We start from the raw sequence: 17,780 nt of genomic DNA on the forward strand, positions 1-17,780 counted from the left end.
ACATCTGAATTTTTTAAAAAAATATGTTTTTATTGATTATTTATGGAGAGAAGAAAGGAGAGGGAGAGAAAGAGAAACATTGATCGGCTGCCTCCTGCACACATCCTGACTGGAGATCGAACTGGTGACCTTTCAATGCATTGGATGGTGCTCAACCAACTGAGCCACTCAGGCTAGGACTCTGAATTTGATACATAAGATTATTCATTTTACAGTTTCTGAAATCAACTGTTCAAAAGGTAAATTCTGACACCATGGTTGATGTAGCAAAGGAATATATCAAAACAAAGAAAAACTTCATCCAAATACTGACATTTAAAAGACACATTTGTAGCTGAAACCGGTTTGGCTCAGTGGATAGAGCGTCAGCCTGCAGACTGAAGGGTCCTGGGTTCGATTCCGGTCAAGGGCATGTACCTTGGTTGCGGGCACATCCCCAGTGGGAGGTGTGCAGGAGGCAGCTGATCGATGTTTCTCTCTCATCGATGTTTCTAGCTTTCTATCCCTCTCCCTTCCTCTCTGTAAAATATCAATAAAATATATTAAAAAAAATAAAAGACACATTTGTAAAATATGCTACTTATTAAGTATACTTGAATAAAGTATATGTGGAATGAATTCCATTCATTATGGAGTTAGTTTGTGTTAAACACTTACTGACACTAGAGGAAACCCCTGGCATCTGAGCACTTGTTTTCAAGTGTTCCCAGTCTGTGCTAAAAGAATGAAACATGACAAATAATTTCTGAGGCACTAATTTGAACCTCATAAGTGGAAGGACTAGTATGTAGGGAAAATTACCTCGGGGTCAGAAAGGCTGGCGCCTGCCACTTAGTGTGGCTTTGCCATTGCCTGAGTATCATCAGGCATGCAATAAAAGTCTCAAGAGGTCATTTAAATTTTATAATTATACTTCTCAGAAATATTTTAAAGCTACATTACCCAAGACTCATTTCCATAAACCCTTGGTAAACAGGAAAACTTTAATGATTTTACCGACGCTGTCTGTCCCTTTGCTTATATTGCCATTTAAACCTGTCTCATTCATACTGCTCTTCAAACCTATCTCAAAATGCATTCTGTTTCCCTAACCTGAGCTAGCTCTAATATCTTCCTCTTCCTCTGGGAGCAGTTTGTACTTCTATTTGCCTTTAAAATGTGAGTCAGGTCTTGTCCTTGCCTTGTTCAAAAACCTTCTGGTAAGGCCTCCCCACAGGGAATAAGATCCAGAAGTCCTCACAGCTCCTCTGCAGCCATCTCCTGCGATGCCCATTGCTCCTTCCGCAGTAGGCATATCCCAAACCAGGCACTTGCTGTTCTTTTTCTTAATTGTTCAATACTGGCTCCTCACTCAGATGTCACCTGATCCGAGAGGTCTTCCCTCACCTGTTTTGTTTTTCCTCATATCACTTACTACTTTCTGGCTTTATAATATGTATTTTTCAGTTTGTTTCTTGTTTCCATTCCATTAGAATCTCAGCTCCATGAAGGCAGGCACTTGTGTCTCTTTTGTTCACTTTTGGATCCTTGGCACCTTGAAAAGTGTGTGGCCCATTGCAAGCCCCCAGTAAATTTTGTTTGGATGAATGGTTTTTGTGAGAAAGGCCTTATGCAAGCTGCTGGCGTTGCTGATATCGGTAACTTTTAGACTGAGTGCTGGGGCGAATAGTGACCAGACAGATTAAGTCATGCCAGGGGTGCCGGAGGGGATAGTATACAGGTCACAGAGCAGCATGGGAGGGCCCAGACGGTGGCTCACCCTACTTGGCACTTGTGTGTGTTCCAGAGGATGTGTGCTGTGTTCAAGGACCATAGCTGATGGTATAGGAGTTGGCTGGTCCCCCGGAAGGTGAGCTGGGAAGTTCCAGTGCTGTCCATTGTAAGACGTGTTTTCTTCTCTTCCAGGCCTTGGGGTTTTTGCTGTGGATTGTCTGCTGGGCAGACCTCTTCTACTCTTTCTGGGAAAGAAATTGGGGCAACTTCCCGGCCCCGGTGTTTCTGGTCAGCCCAACCCTCTTGGGCATCACCATGGTAAGTAGGAGCTGGCTGTCTGCTAGGCAGTATGGAGATCAAAAGCAGTGGCCAGCATTTAAAAATGAGACGATCTCACAGTAAAAATTTAGAGATCTGGTTTCTGCCAAAAAACTCAAAGGTCTGGCAGCACTAGACTCGTAGTCTTCTGGGGCAGCAGTCAGCTGGAGCTGAGAGGTGACTGCAGCCTTTCAATGGGGCAAGCGTGGTCTGGTTTGTCACAGTCTCCCCGCCCGTGCCATTTGCCCTCCCTGCGCCTGAGGCTGAGTGCAGATGCCATCCTGCGCTGCACTTGCTGTACTCTCTTCTTGCACTGGCCAGCTCATCACTTACAGCAATTGCCTGGGACCTAATGGTCTCGAGCTTTTAGGCTCTGGCACAAGGAGTGGATGCCAAGTTGAATGAGAGACCACCCTGCCCCATGTGGGTCCCTTGTTCAGTGGGAGATGCAAACAGGGTAACTGCTGTATCACTGCTTTATTATATCTAACTAGAGGCCCGGTGCACGAAATTCGTGCATGGGGGCGGGGGGGTGTCCCTCAGCCCAGCCTGCACCCTCTCCAACCTGGGACCCCTCAAGGGATGTCCGACTGCCTGGTAGGATCGGGCCTAAACGGGCAGTCGGACATTCCTCTCACAATCCAGGACTGCTGGCTCCCAACTGTTCGCCTGCCTGCCTTCCTGATTGCTCCTAACCACTTCTGCCTGCCAGCCTGATCACCCCCTAATCACTCCCCTGCCAGCCTGATTGATGTCTAACTGCTCCCCTGCCAGCCTGTTTGCCCCTAACTGCCCTCCCCTGCAGGCCTGGTCACCCCCAACTGCCCTCCCCTGCAGGCCTGGTCCCCCCCAACTGCTCTCCCCTGCAGGCCTGGGTCCCCCCCCCCCTCCCAATTGCCCTTCCCTGCAGGCCCGGTCGCCCCCAACTTCCCTCCTCTGCCAGCCTGGTCACCCCTAAGTGCCCTCCCCTGCAGGCTTGATTGCCCCCAACTGCCCTCCCTTGCAGGCCTGGTCCCTCCCAACTACCCTCCCCTGCTGGCCCGATCGCCCACAACTTCCCTCCCTTGCAGGCCTGGTCCCTCCCAACTGCCCTCCCCTGCAGGCCATCTTGTGGCAGCCATCTTTGACCACATGGGGGCAGCTATCTTGTGTGTTGGAGTGATGGTCAACTTGCATATTACTCTTTAATTAGATAGCCTGGCACTGTGCTTGACATGCAGTAAGCACTCCACAAACATATGGACGGAATGGGGAAGTGAAGGACTTGGTTTTGCTGGCCTGGAGGTCTTGACCTCTACATTTTGGCAAAGGAGAGTCAAGGTGGACTAGTTTGGGCTGGGATAACTCGTATTTCCTTAACTTTCCGTGCTCCTGGTCTTTTGATTCTTCATCCAGACCTTTTTCTGTGATACTTGGCACACAGGTATTATGGGGTGAGGGTCACCGGGCTTTGTACCCCCTGGGGCTCTGAGCTGGGCTGGCCAAGAGGTGAACTGGCCTGTGAAATGCTCAGTCTCTCTCCTCATGGCTCCAGGAGTGAAGGACCAGCCCTGCTCTTCCTGTTGCAGGAACATTCTCCCGACATGCCCGGGGACCGGAATATGCAGGCACTCGGAGTATGGGATGTGAGGCAGTCAGCAAATATTTTTTATTCCTACTATGGACCAGGAGTTGAAGTTAAAACCGACACAGATCCTGTCGTCATGGAGTGTACAGTCCAGCTGAGCAAATGGACATTTAGCAAATGATTCCCCAAAAGGCACAAAATACTGTGTGCAGATTGCTGTGAGAGTGAAGTTAGGTGAACTGGTTAGGTCTGGAGGGTAGGGAGGAAAGGATGACAGAGCTGAGGCCTGAAGGATGAGCAGGATGTTAAGAAGTTGAAGGGGCCATGGGCAGAGGAACACCATTGGCGAGAATAGCACATGCAAAAGTCCTGGGTTCGGCGGGAGAAATGGAGAGTTGGCCTGTGTGGCTGGGGTGGAGAGGTGAGGAAGAGAGAAAGAGAGCTGGTATGGCAGAGGCCTGACCCTGTGGGACCTTGAGCTTCAAGATAAGTGGTTTTCGTTTTTCATTCCCAACGCTGGGTTCTAAACCTTTTGTGCTATGGACCCCTTTCTCCTTTGCCAGTCTACGCTCCTTCTCAGAATAACGTTCTTAAAAACGTAGGATTACAAAGGAAACCAATCACACTCACGTGTACATATGTGAAGATTCTGTGCTGTACATTTTATTTTTAGTTGGGGTTAATTGATAAATGTATACTGTCTGTGACTGCCACTTCCACAGTGTAGACAGCAGTCCATCACCCCAAATGCTCTCTCGTGCTGCGCCTCTGCAGTCAGCCTCTGCCTCGCCCCTTTCCCGGGAACCGCTCACATGATATCTGTCCCCGTCGCTTTGCCTCCTCTGGAAGGTCACGTGAGTGAACCACGTAGGCTGGAGCAGTTTGAGACTGACGTCATAGCACTAGCGGTTCAACTGTGTTGAGTGTATCCAAAGATTGTTTTGTTTTTTTTTTTGGAATTGCTGAATGTATTGGATTGTATGGTCCCCGCCCCCCATTCCTGTTTTGTTTTTTTTTTAATACATTTTTATTGATTTCAGAGAGGAAGGGAGAGGGAGAGAAAGAGAGAAACATCAATGATAAGAGAGAATCATTGATCGGCTGCCTCCTGCACACCTCTTACTGGGGATCGAGCCTGCAACCCCGGTATGTGCCCTGACGGGAATCGAACCATGACCTCCAGGTTCATAGGTCAGTGCTCAACCACAGAGCCACACCATCCAGGCACCACCCATTTTTTTATCCATTCGTCAGTTGCAGGGGATTTGGACTGGGAAACCAATTGTATTTAAATACAGTATCAAAAGATTAAAAAAAAACAATGTAAAAAATCTATGTGTTTCTTTATTAATGTATTTCACACCAAAGATCTAGCAGCAGGGGTGATGCTCCTTTACTTCCAAATAGCAATAGTTGGGACCTCTTCAGCTGTATATTTTCAGATATGATGTTGAATTGTGACAGAGTCCTGGGCACTGCTGTTGTGGTTTATTGCCTCTACTTATTACTGGTGATGCTGATGTGGGAAGACGAAGCTGTAATTGTTTTCCATCCAAGTTCACGGACTCCCAGGTTCTATCCACAACCTGTCCTTGGAACCCAGGTTAAACCTCAGGTCTGAAAGATAGAGGTTTTCAGCAAGGATGTGATATGCCTGGCTTTGCATATTGAAAAGCTGACTGTTGCCTCCAAGTGGAGAATGGATTGTTGAGCAGAAGCTGGGAGAGCAATGGGGATGAGAGCATGGGGGGTGGGCACTGGGGTCACCTGGCAAGAGGGGATGGAGGCTGGGATCAGAGTGAGCAGCGGGTAAACTGAGGACTGGCCTTAGTGGCAGGGCCAGTGTGTGTTTTTGATGGATTAGATGTGGGGAGTGAAGGAGATGGGGGAACTGAGGAGGACAGACGGACAGACCTGTTTCTGTTTCTCACAGCTGGGTTATGTGGAGAGGTGCTGTGGGTGACCTACAGCTCCTTAGGGTGGGTGACCATGACTGGTCTTGGGGATCTGCCTCAAGGGGGTGACTCTGCCCTTCTGGGAGAGAGCTATGAGTTTCTTTTTTCAAGGAAAAGCAATTTTATTTAGTTTTTTTCCCCTAATCATCAAGTCACATGTAAAATGGAAGCAGTAGCACCAGGTATCAGGAATGAGGTAAAAATCCAAGTTCCCCATCACCATGGTTCTAATAAAATCCCAGAAGATGAGATGTGTGACTGTGGGCAGATTAAGTAACCTCGTTTCCTCAAATGCAAACTGAGGTTCCGGCTCTCGGGGAGGCCGGGGGGTGGGGGGAGCGAGTTAGTGCGTGTGGATGCTTCCTATGAGGCAAGGTAGCAGGTGCTCCATAAAGAACAGTCATCCTTGTCACCTAAGGAGGAGTCGAACACAGGTCTTTCCGGTTCTAGATCGGGTGGGCCCGCTGCTTGCTTTTATTGGCACGCAGCCATGCCCATTCATTCATGTATCATCTAGGGCTGGTGTCACACTGCAATAGCAATGTTGAGTAGTTGTGACAGAAACTATGGCCCACAAAGCCTAAAATATTTACTATCTGGTCTCTTAAAAAAAGGTGCCCTTTTCTGTTCTATATGAACTCCCCCTCCTATTCCAGATCTAAACATGACCTCACTAAATTCCCACAGCCATCGAGGTAGGTGCTGTTATCAACCCCGCTTTGCAGAATAGGCCGTGGAGGCTCAGAGAGGTTTGGTAACTTGTTCAGGGTCACCCAGCAGGGTCAGAGCAGAGCTGGTACTGGAGCCAAGTCCTCCCCCAGGCTGTTCTTGTACCACTGGGCTAAGGGCAGCCTCACTTGAGGCCTAACGTCTGCCAGGCCCCTGGACTCTGGGGGCCTTGGGGACCACAGCAGCTTTGGGGCCCTGGCCTTCTCCTGACAGCTTCTGTTGTGTGCTCTCTTCTAGCTGCTTGCTACCTTTTTAATTCAGCTCGAGAGAAGGAAGGGAATCCAGTCCTCAGGGATCATGCTCACATTCTGGCTTATAGCCCTACTATGTGCCCTTGTCATCTTGAGATCCAAAATCATGACTGCCTTAAAAGAGGTAAGTGTGGCCTCACTCCGCATCTTCCTGGGTGGCCCTTGGGAGAGATGCCTGTTCCTTTTGGATGGTGTGGAAAGCACGGGTGGCCATGGGAACCAGGAGATGGGCACCACATGGGCCCGGCTTCTTCCCTAGGGATTTCAATACCTCATCCAGCCTTTGTTCTAGAACCTTCTTTCCTCATGGCGCCACTTGTCTGTGTAGCTCCGAGTAGCCCAAGTGGGTCCTCCAGGGGCAGGAGCCTCAGCTGTTGCACACTACCCTGTGAGCCTCTGCCAGCAGCAAACAGATGTCTTCAGTCTGGAAGGGAGCCGAGCAGGGAGCGGTGTTTGCAGAGTGGCCGCACCCCCAGGTGGCCCCCAATTGTCCCCAGGTTACCTTGGTGTCATCAGCCGCTAGTCTGGCTGAGAAGTGGTTCACGTTGGCTGCCATATGCCGCTCCTGGGATTCTGAAGAGTCTGCGCTTTCAGACTATGCTGTTGTTCCCTGCCATCTCCGAGCTAATCAGGAACTGGCGTCAGGCAAAGGAAGGGAAAGAAACGGGACATTTATTGAGCACCCGCAGTGTACAGTACCGTCTTTAATAGTGATGGCAGCTGACATTTATTGAGTTCGTATTTGCAAAGTTCCAGGCGGAGGGCGAAGTTCTTCTCATGAATAATCTTACTGACTTCTCACAATTACTCTGCCAGGGTTTCTTGGCCTCAGCACCAGTTGACAGGTGGGCCAGAGACGTCTTTGTTGTGGAGGGCTGTCCCGTACTCTGTTGGATATTAGGGGCATCCCTGGCTTCCTCTCACTGGGTGCCAGCCGCACCTCCCAAGTGTGACAAACAGAAATGTCTCCACACACTGCCGTGTGTGCCCTGCGAAGTAAAATCACCCCTGGTTGAGGACCACAGGTCTGTTTATAGATGGGGAAACTGAGGCACAGAGAGGTTTAGGTAAGCTGACAAAGTCCCACAGCCAATGTGAGCAGAGATAGGACCTGAATGTGGGTCTGCTTCACTCCCAAGCTCGGGCCCCCTCCCACTGTGGGGGTCGCCCTCCCTGGGTGGTACAGACCACACTCTGATGGAACGGCCTCTCTTGTGTTAACGTGCAGGGGAGGTGGGGAGGAGTGGGCAAGCTACTTCCAGAAAGTGATTGTCTCCCTCCTCCTTCCCTCACGTTTAGGATGCCAACGTCGATGTGTTTCGGGATGTCACTTTCTACTTTTACTTCTCCCTCGTGCTGATTCAGCTCGTGCTGTCCTGTTTCTCAGACCGCTCGCCCCTGTTCTCAGAAACCATCAACGACCCTGTAAGTGCGATCACAAATGGTTCGAGAAACATTGCACAAGGTGGCTAATATGGATTGGACACTTGTTCTGAGCCAGGATCATCCATCTGGGATCTCATTCCATCTTCCCCAAATGCCTAGAGATGGGTTATATTGTCCTCCCACTTGACATGGCAAAGCGGAGCCATGGGCTAGGGTGGGAGAGCCTGAGGTGGGAATCTGATTCCTAGTGTAAATTGCTGTGTCTTGCAGGCCTGTAGGTTTCCTCATTTTGTTGGCATAGTGATTTTAGGATATGTGAGCAAACATTTAAAAATTGGGAAGTTCCACATAAATTCTAAGTGTCCAAGCTTTCTACAAAAAATGACAAGTTCAGGCAGCATCAGGGCCATTAGTGCACATGGCAGCAGCTGGCCAGAGCTGAGGGGGGTTGCCTTAGTTTACTGCAGTCCCCACCACTCCCTATTGCATTGTACAGTCTTGCTTCTTTCATCTAGGTACGTGCTTGGCCTCTGAGGGATTTGAGTTTGAGACCCTTGGTCTGTCCTGTCAGTTTGAGGGAAATTCTATGTGTGCAGAAAGAAATCTTTGGGCGGGTGGAGATGGCCACTCTTCCTGCTGGGGGAATACAGGGAACATAGTAATTTGTCACCCTTGCCTCTCTTCTTTCTCCCTCCCCTCCTTCCCTCCTCCTTCTTGTCTTTCTTGCCACCCCCCCCCCCCTTTCTCCTCACCTTCCCTGTCTTCCTTCCATCATTCTAGCCATTGCTGAATGCCAGGCCCTGATCTGGGCACAGGGCTGTAGCAGTGAATAAAGCAGAGATCTTGTCCACGTGAGGCTTAGCTTTTCATGGATGGGGACAAACAGTAACCCGGGACCCACATGTCTGTCAGGTGGTGGTAAATGCTAAGTAAAAGAAAGCAGGGAAAGAAAATGGAGATGATGGTTGGGGGCCATGTGCAGTTTTTGGTGAGCAATCATGGAAGGCCTCCCCCAGGAAATCACACTGGAGCAGAGACCTAAAGAAGTGAAGGAGCCAACCTAGCAAATACTCGGAGAAAGAGCATTCCAGGCAGAGTGGTGGCAAGTGCAAAGGCCCTGGGGCAGGAGCTGCTGAGGAATGTGGAGAGAACAGCAGGAGAGGCCAGCGTGGCTGGAGCAACAGGCAGGCAAGGGCTGAGGGTGGCATTTGAGAGGTAGGCGAGATGAGCTGTGTGGATTTTATTCTGAGAGGGACAGAAAGCCTTTGGAGCATTTATTTGATGCTTTGTTCATGGCTAGTCAGTTGTTAATGGGTGAAATTGCAGCAGGAGCAGTTTTTGGCTGCTGTACTAGTAGATCTGTTGGGTGTGGCCTAAACCTCAGCAAAAGGCTGAGGCTGCCTTTGTCAGCCATGAAGGGACTTGTGGGGCAGCAGCATGAAGAGGAGGCTGAAACCTGTGTCCTGAAGGCCCCCATTCTTGGATTTCCCTGCTCAAGGAGGAACTGAGTTGGAGAAATTAACAGATTGTGTGTGTATGCAAATGTGTTTGTGTGCGTGTATGTGTTCGTATATATGTATGTATGTGCGTGCATGTTTATATATGTGTGTATATTTGCATTTTATGTTCACATTTTGTATGTAGATGTATGTTGGAGTGTTTGTGTATATGGATGTGTTAGTATGTTCTTGTACATGTGTGTTTGCATGTGTGCAAGGTTCACGAAGGCAGCAACCATGCCTGTAGCACCCATTGGATCCTGGCCCACGCCTGGCACAAATGAGGGCTCAGATGTCTGTGGCGATTGTGTCCGCTGATCCTCAGAGTTTGTGTGTGTATGTGGACGTATGGCGGTGGAGTGTCCCCATCTGGAAACATTTATTAATTGTCAGGCTGCTCTGTGGAGCTGAGAATCGCAACCAACAAGCCACACCCCCTAGGTGGCTGCAGACCTTGGGTTCCTCCAAGGGTGACTGAGTCCAGGTTTTCCTGGGCGTGTGCTGGGAGGTGGCTCAGAGAGCTGATGTCCTCCTCCCATTGTGTTCTGTGTTCCCAGCATTCTGACTTGCCACCCTGGGCCTTGCTTGCATGTTCAGCTCCAGCAGCTGGAGGCTGGGGTGTGGGACGCCGGGACAATCCGACTCTTCTCCCCAGTCATTGTTTATCTGTGTTAGGAATCAAAGTTCAGAGAAGTGGGCTGTTAGACCCTAACTTATCCCTAAATCTGATGGCCGAGGCAGCCTGTGTTGGGCAGACCCTGGGCTGTCATCCCACCTGGGTCCCTTCATCCCTTCCACAGACATTTATTAGGCATGCGCTATCTATGTGCTTAGTTCTGGGGCCACAGCAGTGTGTGAAATAGATGTGGTTCATGCCCTGCTAGTTACCTGTTATTCCATCACACCCGACCTGTCTTTAGTTTGTTATGTCTCACAGTTGTGGGTGTTGGCGGGCTTGGCTTAGTAGTGGGTCTTACTTGGGGACTCTCCAAGGCGGATGGTTGTAGGGGCTTGAGTTTGACTGCCTCTCTCACTTGTCTGGTGGTGAACTCGGCTCCCGGCTGGAGCCCCGGCCGGGCGTGGCTGCTCCATGTGGTCTCCCAAGCCGCCGGGCTCCCCAGCGTGGTAGCTGTGCGTGTTCCAAGAGAGGGAGCCAGGCAGAAGCCGCATCACCTTTTTTTTTTTTTTTTTTAAATATGTTTTATTGATTTTTTTACAGAGAGGAAGGGAGAGGGATAGAGAGTTAGAAACATCGATGAGAGAGTATCATCGATCAGCTGCCTCCTGCAACATCCCCTACTGGGGATGTGCCCGCAACCAAGGTACATGCCCTTGACCGGAATCGAACCTGGGACCCTTCAGTCCGCAGGCCGACGCTCTATCCACTGAGCCAAACCGGTTAGGGCCCGCGTCACCTTTTATGGTCCAGTCCCAGAGTCGCACAGTGTCACTGCTGCCCTCCTCTCTCTTTCTTTTCGTTTATCTTTATCATTGAAAGTATTACAGATGCCCCCTTTTTTCCCCCATTGACCCCTCCACCCTCTCCCTCCCCTCCCCAGGCCTTCTCCCCACTGTTCTACTCTCTTTATTGACACAATCACAGAAGTCTGCCTGGCAGCAAGGTGGGGGTACACAGACCCACCTCTGCATGGGGGAGTGGCCCTATCTCACTGTGAGACAGCTGGTTGGGATGGCAGGTACTGTCTGGCCATCTTTGGAGAATAGTGTCTGCCGCATGCCCTCAGGAAGCTTCTGGTCTCTTGGGGAGATGGAAGACAAATCACTATGGAAACGATTGAGATGAAGGTGGAGAAGCAGGTCACATGACTTTAGATTGGGAACTTTTCTTTTTGGGGCTGTCGCCCCTCCTTGCAGGACCTCAGTGTCCTCACTTGAAAAGGGGTTGAGGCTCCTCCTGATACTCATCCTCCTCCCTGCCCCGGATGTGAGAAGGGGGGACACAGTCAGGTACCTTCTGCGCCTGTCTCCCTGCCTCCCTCAGAGCTGGTACCAGCAGACCTGAAGGATGGGAGAGGCCAACCCCTGCCTCTCTCCTGTGCTTCTAGCAGCAGTTCCTGTCGCCTGTCCTCAGAGAGGGCAGTCAGCCAAGCCCTGAGGTGGCCAGGGCCAGGCGAGGCCTGGGTAGGAGCTGGCAGCCCTTGGCTTCCCCAGGCGCCCTTGCTGAGTCACCCCGCCGGCCGGCCCCTTGCGTGACTCAGACATCTATTCTGGCCCTGGTCTCCTGCCAGGGCTGCTCCTGTCCTCCAGGCGGCTGAGCATGGCTGACCAGGCTCCTGCTTGTCCCCGGCCTCTGTTCCTTTTATCTGGCTGGTTCCTTTTATGAGGCTGCTGCTTAGGGTCGGGAGAAGGGGTTTCCATTTGCAGTTGGGGACATCGTGGTCAAACGTGGTCATGTGGCAGACCCTCACTTCTCAGAGTGGCAGCATTGGCGTCCCAGGTGCTCATTGGAAATGCAACATCTCAGGCCTCCTGAGCCCGGCTGACAGCCTCATTTAACAAGATCCTGGGGGCACGGTTGAATGCACTGGTGCACCTTAGCTAAGAACCTCTCAGCTCATTTTACTATGAACATTTCACACGTACAGTGGAGTTGAAAGACTCGCACAGGGAGAACTCATCTGATCACCAACTAGAATCCACAGTTAACATTTTGCTAAACTTGTTTTATCACATAGCTATCCAGCCAGCCAGTCAACCCATTAACTTATTTTTGATATCTGAAACTTCCTTTGAAATGCATTAGTATTCTTCACCCAAACACTTCACTGTGCAAGTCATCAGCTAGAGTTCACTATCTGTGTATAGCTTTTTTTCCTTCAAGTAAAATTTACGTACAGTGACATTGCTGAGTCTTATTACCAATCAGTGAGTTTTTGATAAATGAATAACTGAAGCCTCTCTTAAGATACAGAACATTACCTGGACTCCAGAAAGTTCCCTCCTACCCCTCCATGGTTTGTCTTTACCACTCACATCCCAGAGGCAACTGCTGAGTTTAGACTGTTTATAAGCGCATCGTAAACACCATTTTAAATTCCTTTCTCTGTTACACTTCTGGTCATTTAGTAATTCAGCATTGTGCCGGGGCTGAGCTGGCTCTGAGTCCCTAGAGATGAGCAAACGTTGACTACTGCTCTTGAGAAGAGGTGGAGGGGGGCAGCCGGCTAATAAGCCAGCAGCTTCAGGATGGACGGGGGCTCCGAGGCAGGGTGGTGCTGGGGCTCCAGGGCCAGCCAGCATCCAGGGGAGCGGATGCCTGAGTCAGAGAAAGGAGAGGCCTTGCCAGGCCAGCGACGTTGAAGGCTGGAGGGTGCACAGGAAAGCGCTCCTGGTAGAGGAGCCAGTGTGTGCAAAGGTCTGGCAACGTGATGGAACATGGGAGTGAGTGGGAACTGCTTGGCCAGGAGGGACGGGCCAGGGAGCCGAGCACTAAAGATCACGGGTGGAATAGTGTGTCACTATAAGGCCTTGGAATCCTGACCTGTTGGAAGGTTTTTCAGTGGGGAGTGACACACTGGGTGGGGGCGTTCAGAGGATCCCTCCCACTGAAGGCTTAAGAAGCCACTGTAGGAGCCTAGGCAGGTAGGGTGGAGGGTTGACTGGATGGTGACCCTGCGTGTCCTAGAGCCGTGGTCGGCAAACTGCGGCTCGTGAGCCACATGCTGCTCTTTGGCCCCTTGAGTGTGGCTCTTCCACAAAATACCACGGCCTGGGCGAGTCTATTTTGAAGAAGTGGCGTTAGAAGAAGTTTAAGTTGAAAAAATTTGGCTCTCAAAAGAAATTTCAATTGTTGTACTGTTGATATTTGGCTCTGTTGACTAATGAGTTTGCCGACCACTGCCCTAGAGCATCAAAATCCAGGAAGCAATGGCTGAGGTCATGGGGAAAGGGCGGCGTGTATGTGGTGGGTGTTACAGTAGAAGAAACTGGTCCTGAGCAAGGAGGTGATTAGCACAGCTCTAAGCAAGAGAGGCAACAAAAACCAGCAGTGTTACAAGACATAGCAACACATCTCTTTTATTGTTGGACATTTAAATCATCCCAACCAGTAATAATGATAGCAGCCTGGTGTGCTATTTTTATTTAGTAATTTATTAATCCTGGAAGCAACCCAATGAGGGGAAATTATGAATCTCCCCCTGTTTTTGTTTGTTGTTAATCCATGTCCAAGGATATTTTTCCTTTTTTTTTTTTTTAAAGAAGGTGTGGAAGGGAGGGGAGAGACAGAGAAACATCAATGTGAAAGAGACACAGCAATTGGTTTCCTCCCGCACATGCCCTGACCAGGGCCAGGATTTGAGCCTGCAACTGAGGTGCATGCCCTTGACTGGAATTGAACCCGGACCCTTCAGTCCATGGGCCGATGCTCTATCCATTGAGCCAAACCGGCTAGGGCTCCCCCTGTTTCAGAGTTGAGGACATGGAGGGCCAGAGTGGTGAAGTGTCTTGCCTAAGCCACAAAGCTGGATCCTCAGCCCTCTCACTGGGTCCGAACACCTGAGCAGGCTTGGCATCACCTGGAGGGCTTGTTAAAACAGATCTCTGGGCCCCACACCCAGAACTTCTGAGTCCGTAGATCTGGATGGGGCCCCAATAGTCACGTGTCTTTTTTTTTTTAATATGTTTTTACTGATTTTAGAGAGGAAGAGAGATAAAAACATCAATGATGAGAATCATCGATTGACTGTCGCCTGCATGCCCTGTACTGGGGATCGAGCCTGCAACCTGGGCATGTGCTCTGACTGGGAATCAACCACTGAGCCACCCTGACTGGGCAGTATTTGCATTTCTTTTATTTTTTTTTAAATTTCTTTATTGATTAAGGTATTACATATGTGTCCTCATCCCTCCATTAACCCCCCAACCGCTCCCCCCCATGCGCTCACCCCCCTGGTAGTATTTGCATTTCTCACAAATTCCCTGGCACTGTGGATGCTGGTGACGGGGCCACATTTCAAAAACTCCTTCTCTAAGCTTTCCTCATGTCTTACTCGTCCCTTACTCCTGGGCATTTAGGAAATACAGAGTGGGAGTCACTGGCAGACAAGCAAACTACTGGTAAAGGTAGATTCTGAACCAGAAAAGAGGTGTGGGGACCTGGGCAAGGTCCCCAAACTGCCCTGTGTGAGAGGTAATGAATGTGAGTTCTCAAAGAACCAGTGCCTGGGGCTCTTGTATCAAATTGGTTTAATCCACATGGTTTCTGGCCAGATCACCCAGAGCCAGATGCGGATGCCAAAGAACGCAGCTCTGTTTGCATACACCAGGCTCTCCTGCCTCCGTCACGGCTTGTGTGAATTACTCTCGCTTCTAAATGAAGGGGGCACCCGTCCACAAGCCTCCGTCCTGGGCCAGGAGTTAGTCCACTTCGGTCTCAGAGGCTGGAAACCCCAAGCTGGCAGCTCTGCTTTTAATGAATGACACTGGAACATTCTGCTTGGTTTCGGTCGAATGGTCTGCTGTCTGCATCCTCATTCATGAGCCCTTTTCTTCTTGTTTTTAAATTATTATCAGTTCTTGGCTACTGAAGCACTCCAGTTGTCTGTTATCAGAGAGGGACTTCCAGAACGTGGTTCCCAGTCAATACAGTATTTGCTTCTCTGTGCTGGTGATGGGGACCCTGTCTCAGCGCGACGTGACTTGCGGTAATCTGAAAATCTGTGTTTGGATCCCTTGGAGGGAGGAGGGCTGGGGAGACGAGTTTGACAAAGCCCTCGGAGTGTACACCTTAGAAACCGGAATGTCTGTGGTAATACCCGGCCTCACTGAATTTGCTGGGTGAATTTTCTCACAGGAGTTGGGCTTTTTAGGAGCTGGTGGGAGGATTGGTGTTTTCCCTCTGGGCCATTGTTCTTGCAGCCTCATCTGTGCAAGGTTGTTGAGTCCACAGGCTGCTGCATGTTCGACCACAGCTGGAGTTGCCCGAGTTTGAAAGAAGGCCAGCATTTGTGAGGGCCCTGTGGGTATATGCCTAACACCCTTGCTATTTGTACCACGCGTCTGTGCAAATTAGAAAAGGATGACTCATCCCCCCTGGCTGGGTGACTTTGAGACAGGCCCTGCTTCTTTTAAGCTGATGGCGCTCCTCCCTGGCACGTGACCTGGCAGTCTTGTTGAACTGGCACAGGTGCATCTCAGTACCCACTTGCCCCGTCAGCCAAGCCTCTTTGTGCAAGGTTTAACTTGCACACCTGTACTATGCTGTTATGCCAAGACTGAAAGAAGATGGGATTTGGAGGCACAAGGCTGTCATTTGAGCTCTAGTTTCCCCTTTAATAATTATTGTGTCCTCAGGTGTTATGAGGTCTGGTGTGAGCAGGGGTCAGCCAACATGTTCGGATAGTAACTATCTGAGGTCTTGCAGACCACATGGTCTCTGTCAAAACTGCTAAACTCTGTCCTTGTAGCAGCCACGGACATTTGTAAATGAATGGGCATCACCGTGTCCCAATACAACTTTATTTCCCAGCGGCCACCCATGGGTCTCTGTTTGCTGACCATATATAAAGCATCTGGTCCAGGGCGCTGTGTGTGATGGGCCTGCCAGAATGGAAGGCGGTGTTATTGTTTTCACTATTGTTATTTATGCTAATACTACTGATACAATTTCTTGAGTTTTATTCTGTGCCAGGTGTTCTAAGTACTTAACATTCTTTATCTCATTTAATCTCAGCACCACCAAGTACCGTGTCCAAGGTCCCATGGCTACTAAGTGGCAGAGCGGGATTCATACCCTCTAACGACCTAACTCTGTGTTGCCTTACACATCAGCCACCCCTGTTCTGCCAACCCTTCTCTCTCTGACATCCTGTTTTTTCCCTTTGTTTCAGCTCTCATTGTTCATCCTATATAATAAAAGGGTAATATGCAAATCGGCCGAATGGTGGAACGACTGGTCGCTATGACGCGCACTGACCACCAGGGGGCAGATGCTTAACTCCAGAAGCCGGGCTGACGCTGGCTAGTACAGTTGTGGTGGCGGGAGCCTCTCTTGCCTCAGCGGCAGTGCTAAGGATGTCCGACTGCTGGCTTAGGCATCCCTGAGGGCTCCTGGACTGTGAAAGGGCACAGGCCAGGCTGACGGGCCCCTGCCGCCCCCTCCCCCACAGTGTACGAATGTTGTGCACCGGACCTCTAGTACTTACATATTTACTTGGGTCTTGGTTTGCTTCCTGTCCATTTTCCCCTCAGTTGGGAGATTTTATGTGGTGCTCTCTCCTTCCTAGCTCCGTCCCCACCCCTTAGCTGCCTCCTGGCATATAGGGAGGTCCTCCCTAAATATTTGCTGAAGAAATAAATGAGTCATTGCCAGCTCTGCCCCACCCCTTCTCTGCCAGTGCTGCTTAACTTTTCACAATGGGTAGGAACTGAGCCACGCTTGAAGTGCCTTGGTGATTCCCTAATAATCCACCCACTTCCGGAAAAAAACAGCCTACGAAGCACCTCCTCCACGCACAATATCGCTGCCTTAGGTTCGAAGAATTTAGCTTATGACGGAGTCCCATGAACCTCATTTGACTTGTTCCTCCTTGTAGTCCTGTAAGGGAGCCTGAGCAGTAGGACAAACTGTTCCCGTTTCCCAGATGCAAAAACAGGCTTTGAGGTGAAAGGACTTGACCTGGGTCATTCAGCTAGAAAATGGCAGGTTTGGGATTTGAACCTAGGTCTTTCTGGCTCCCCAGTGTGAACTTACTCTGCTTCAGGTTGGTCTGGAATGTAGGACTGTGGCCAGCTGCATCTGACTGATTTCATTAAAAATACACTGATGCCAGGACCCCACCCTTGGTCTGGGTTGGGACCCTGGGCAGCTGGGTGAACCTATGGCTGCCAGGGCTGGGAACTTCCCCAGGCCTTGTGGCCTCAGAGTGGAGTCTGGTGGTTCTCAGCCCAGGATGTGTGTTTGAATCACTGGGGAAGTTTGTCTTGATGGGAATTTTCACACGTGTACAAAAGTGGATAGCATAGTAAAATGAACTGCCATGGAATCTTTACCCTGCATCGCCTGTGTAAAGATTTCAGTATGTATCCCTGAAAGATAAGGAATTAAAAAAAATTGTTTTTAATCCTCACCTGAGGATATATTTTTAAAAATTTTTTATTTTTAGAGAGAGAAGAAGGGAGAGGGAGAGAGAGAGAGAAACATCAGTGTGAGAGAGAAACACCCATGTGAGATAGAAACATTGATGTGAGAGAGAAACCTTGATCGGCCACCTCCCACATGCATCCTTACTGGGGATTGAGCCTACAACCCGGGCATGTGCACTGGCGGGAATTGACCAGTGACCTTTCAGTGCATGGGATGATACTCAACCAACTGAGCCACACCGGGCAGGGCAGGGAT

The 17,780-nt window shown here is 50.0% G+C and overlaps 1 protein-coding gene across 2 annotated transcripts in view; it reads left to right on the forward strand.

Moving 5' to 3' along the window:
- The window catches only part of ABCC1 (ATP binding cassette subfamily C member 1 (ABCC1 blood group)), a 160,894-nt gene that overhangs the window by 57,646 nt on the left and 85,468 nt on the right, over positions 1-17,780 (forward strand). For both annotated transcript variants that reach the window (XM_080679392.1, XM_080679393.1), the window contains exons 3-5: positions 1,906-2,031; positions 6,520-6,657; positions 7,833-7,958. In XM_080679392.1, coding sequence (XP_080535518.1) covers positions 1,906-2,031; positions 6,520-6,657; positions 7,833-7,958 — 390 coding nt within the window. The remainder of the gene's footprint in view (positions 1-1,905; positions 2,032-6,519; positions 6,658-7,832; positions 7,959-17,780) is intronic.

This window comes from Plecotus auritus, assembly GCF_963455305.1.
Source record: "Plecotus auritus genome assembly, chromosome: 7".
Classification (NCBI taxonomy): Eukaryota; Metazoa; Chordata; class Mammalia; order Chiroptera; family Vespertilionidae; genus Plecotus; species Plecotus auritus.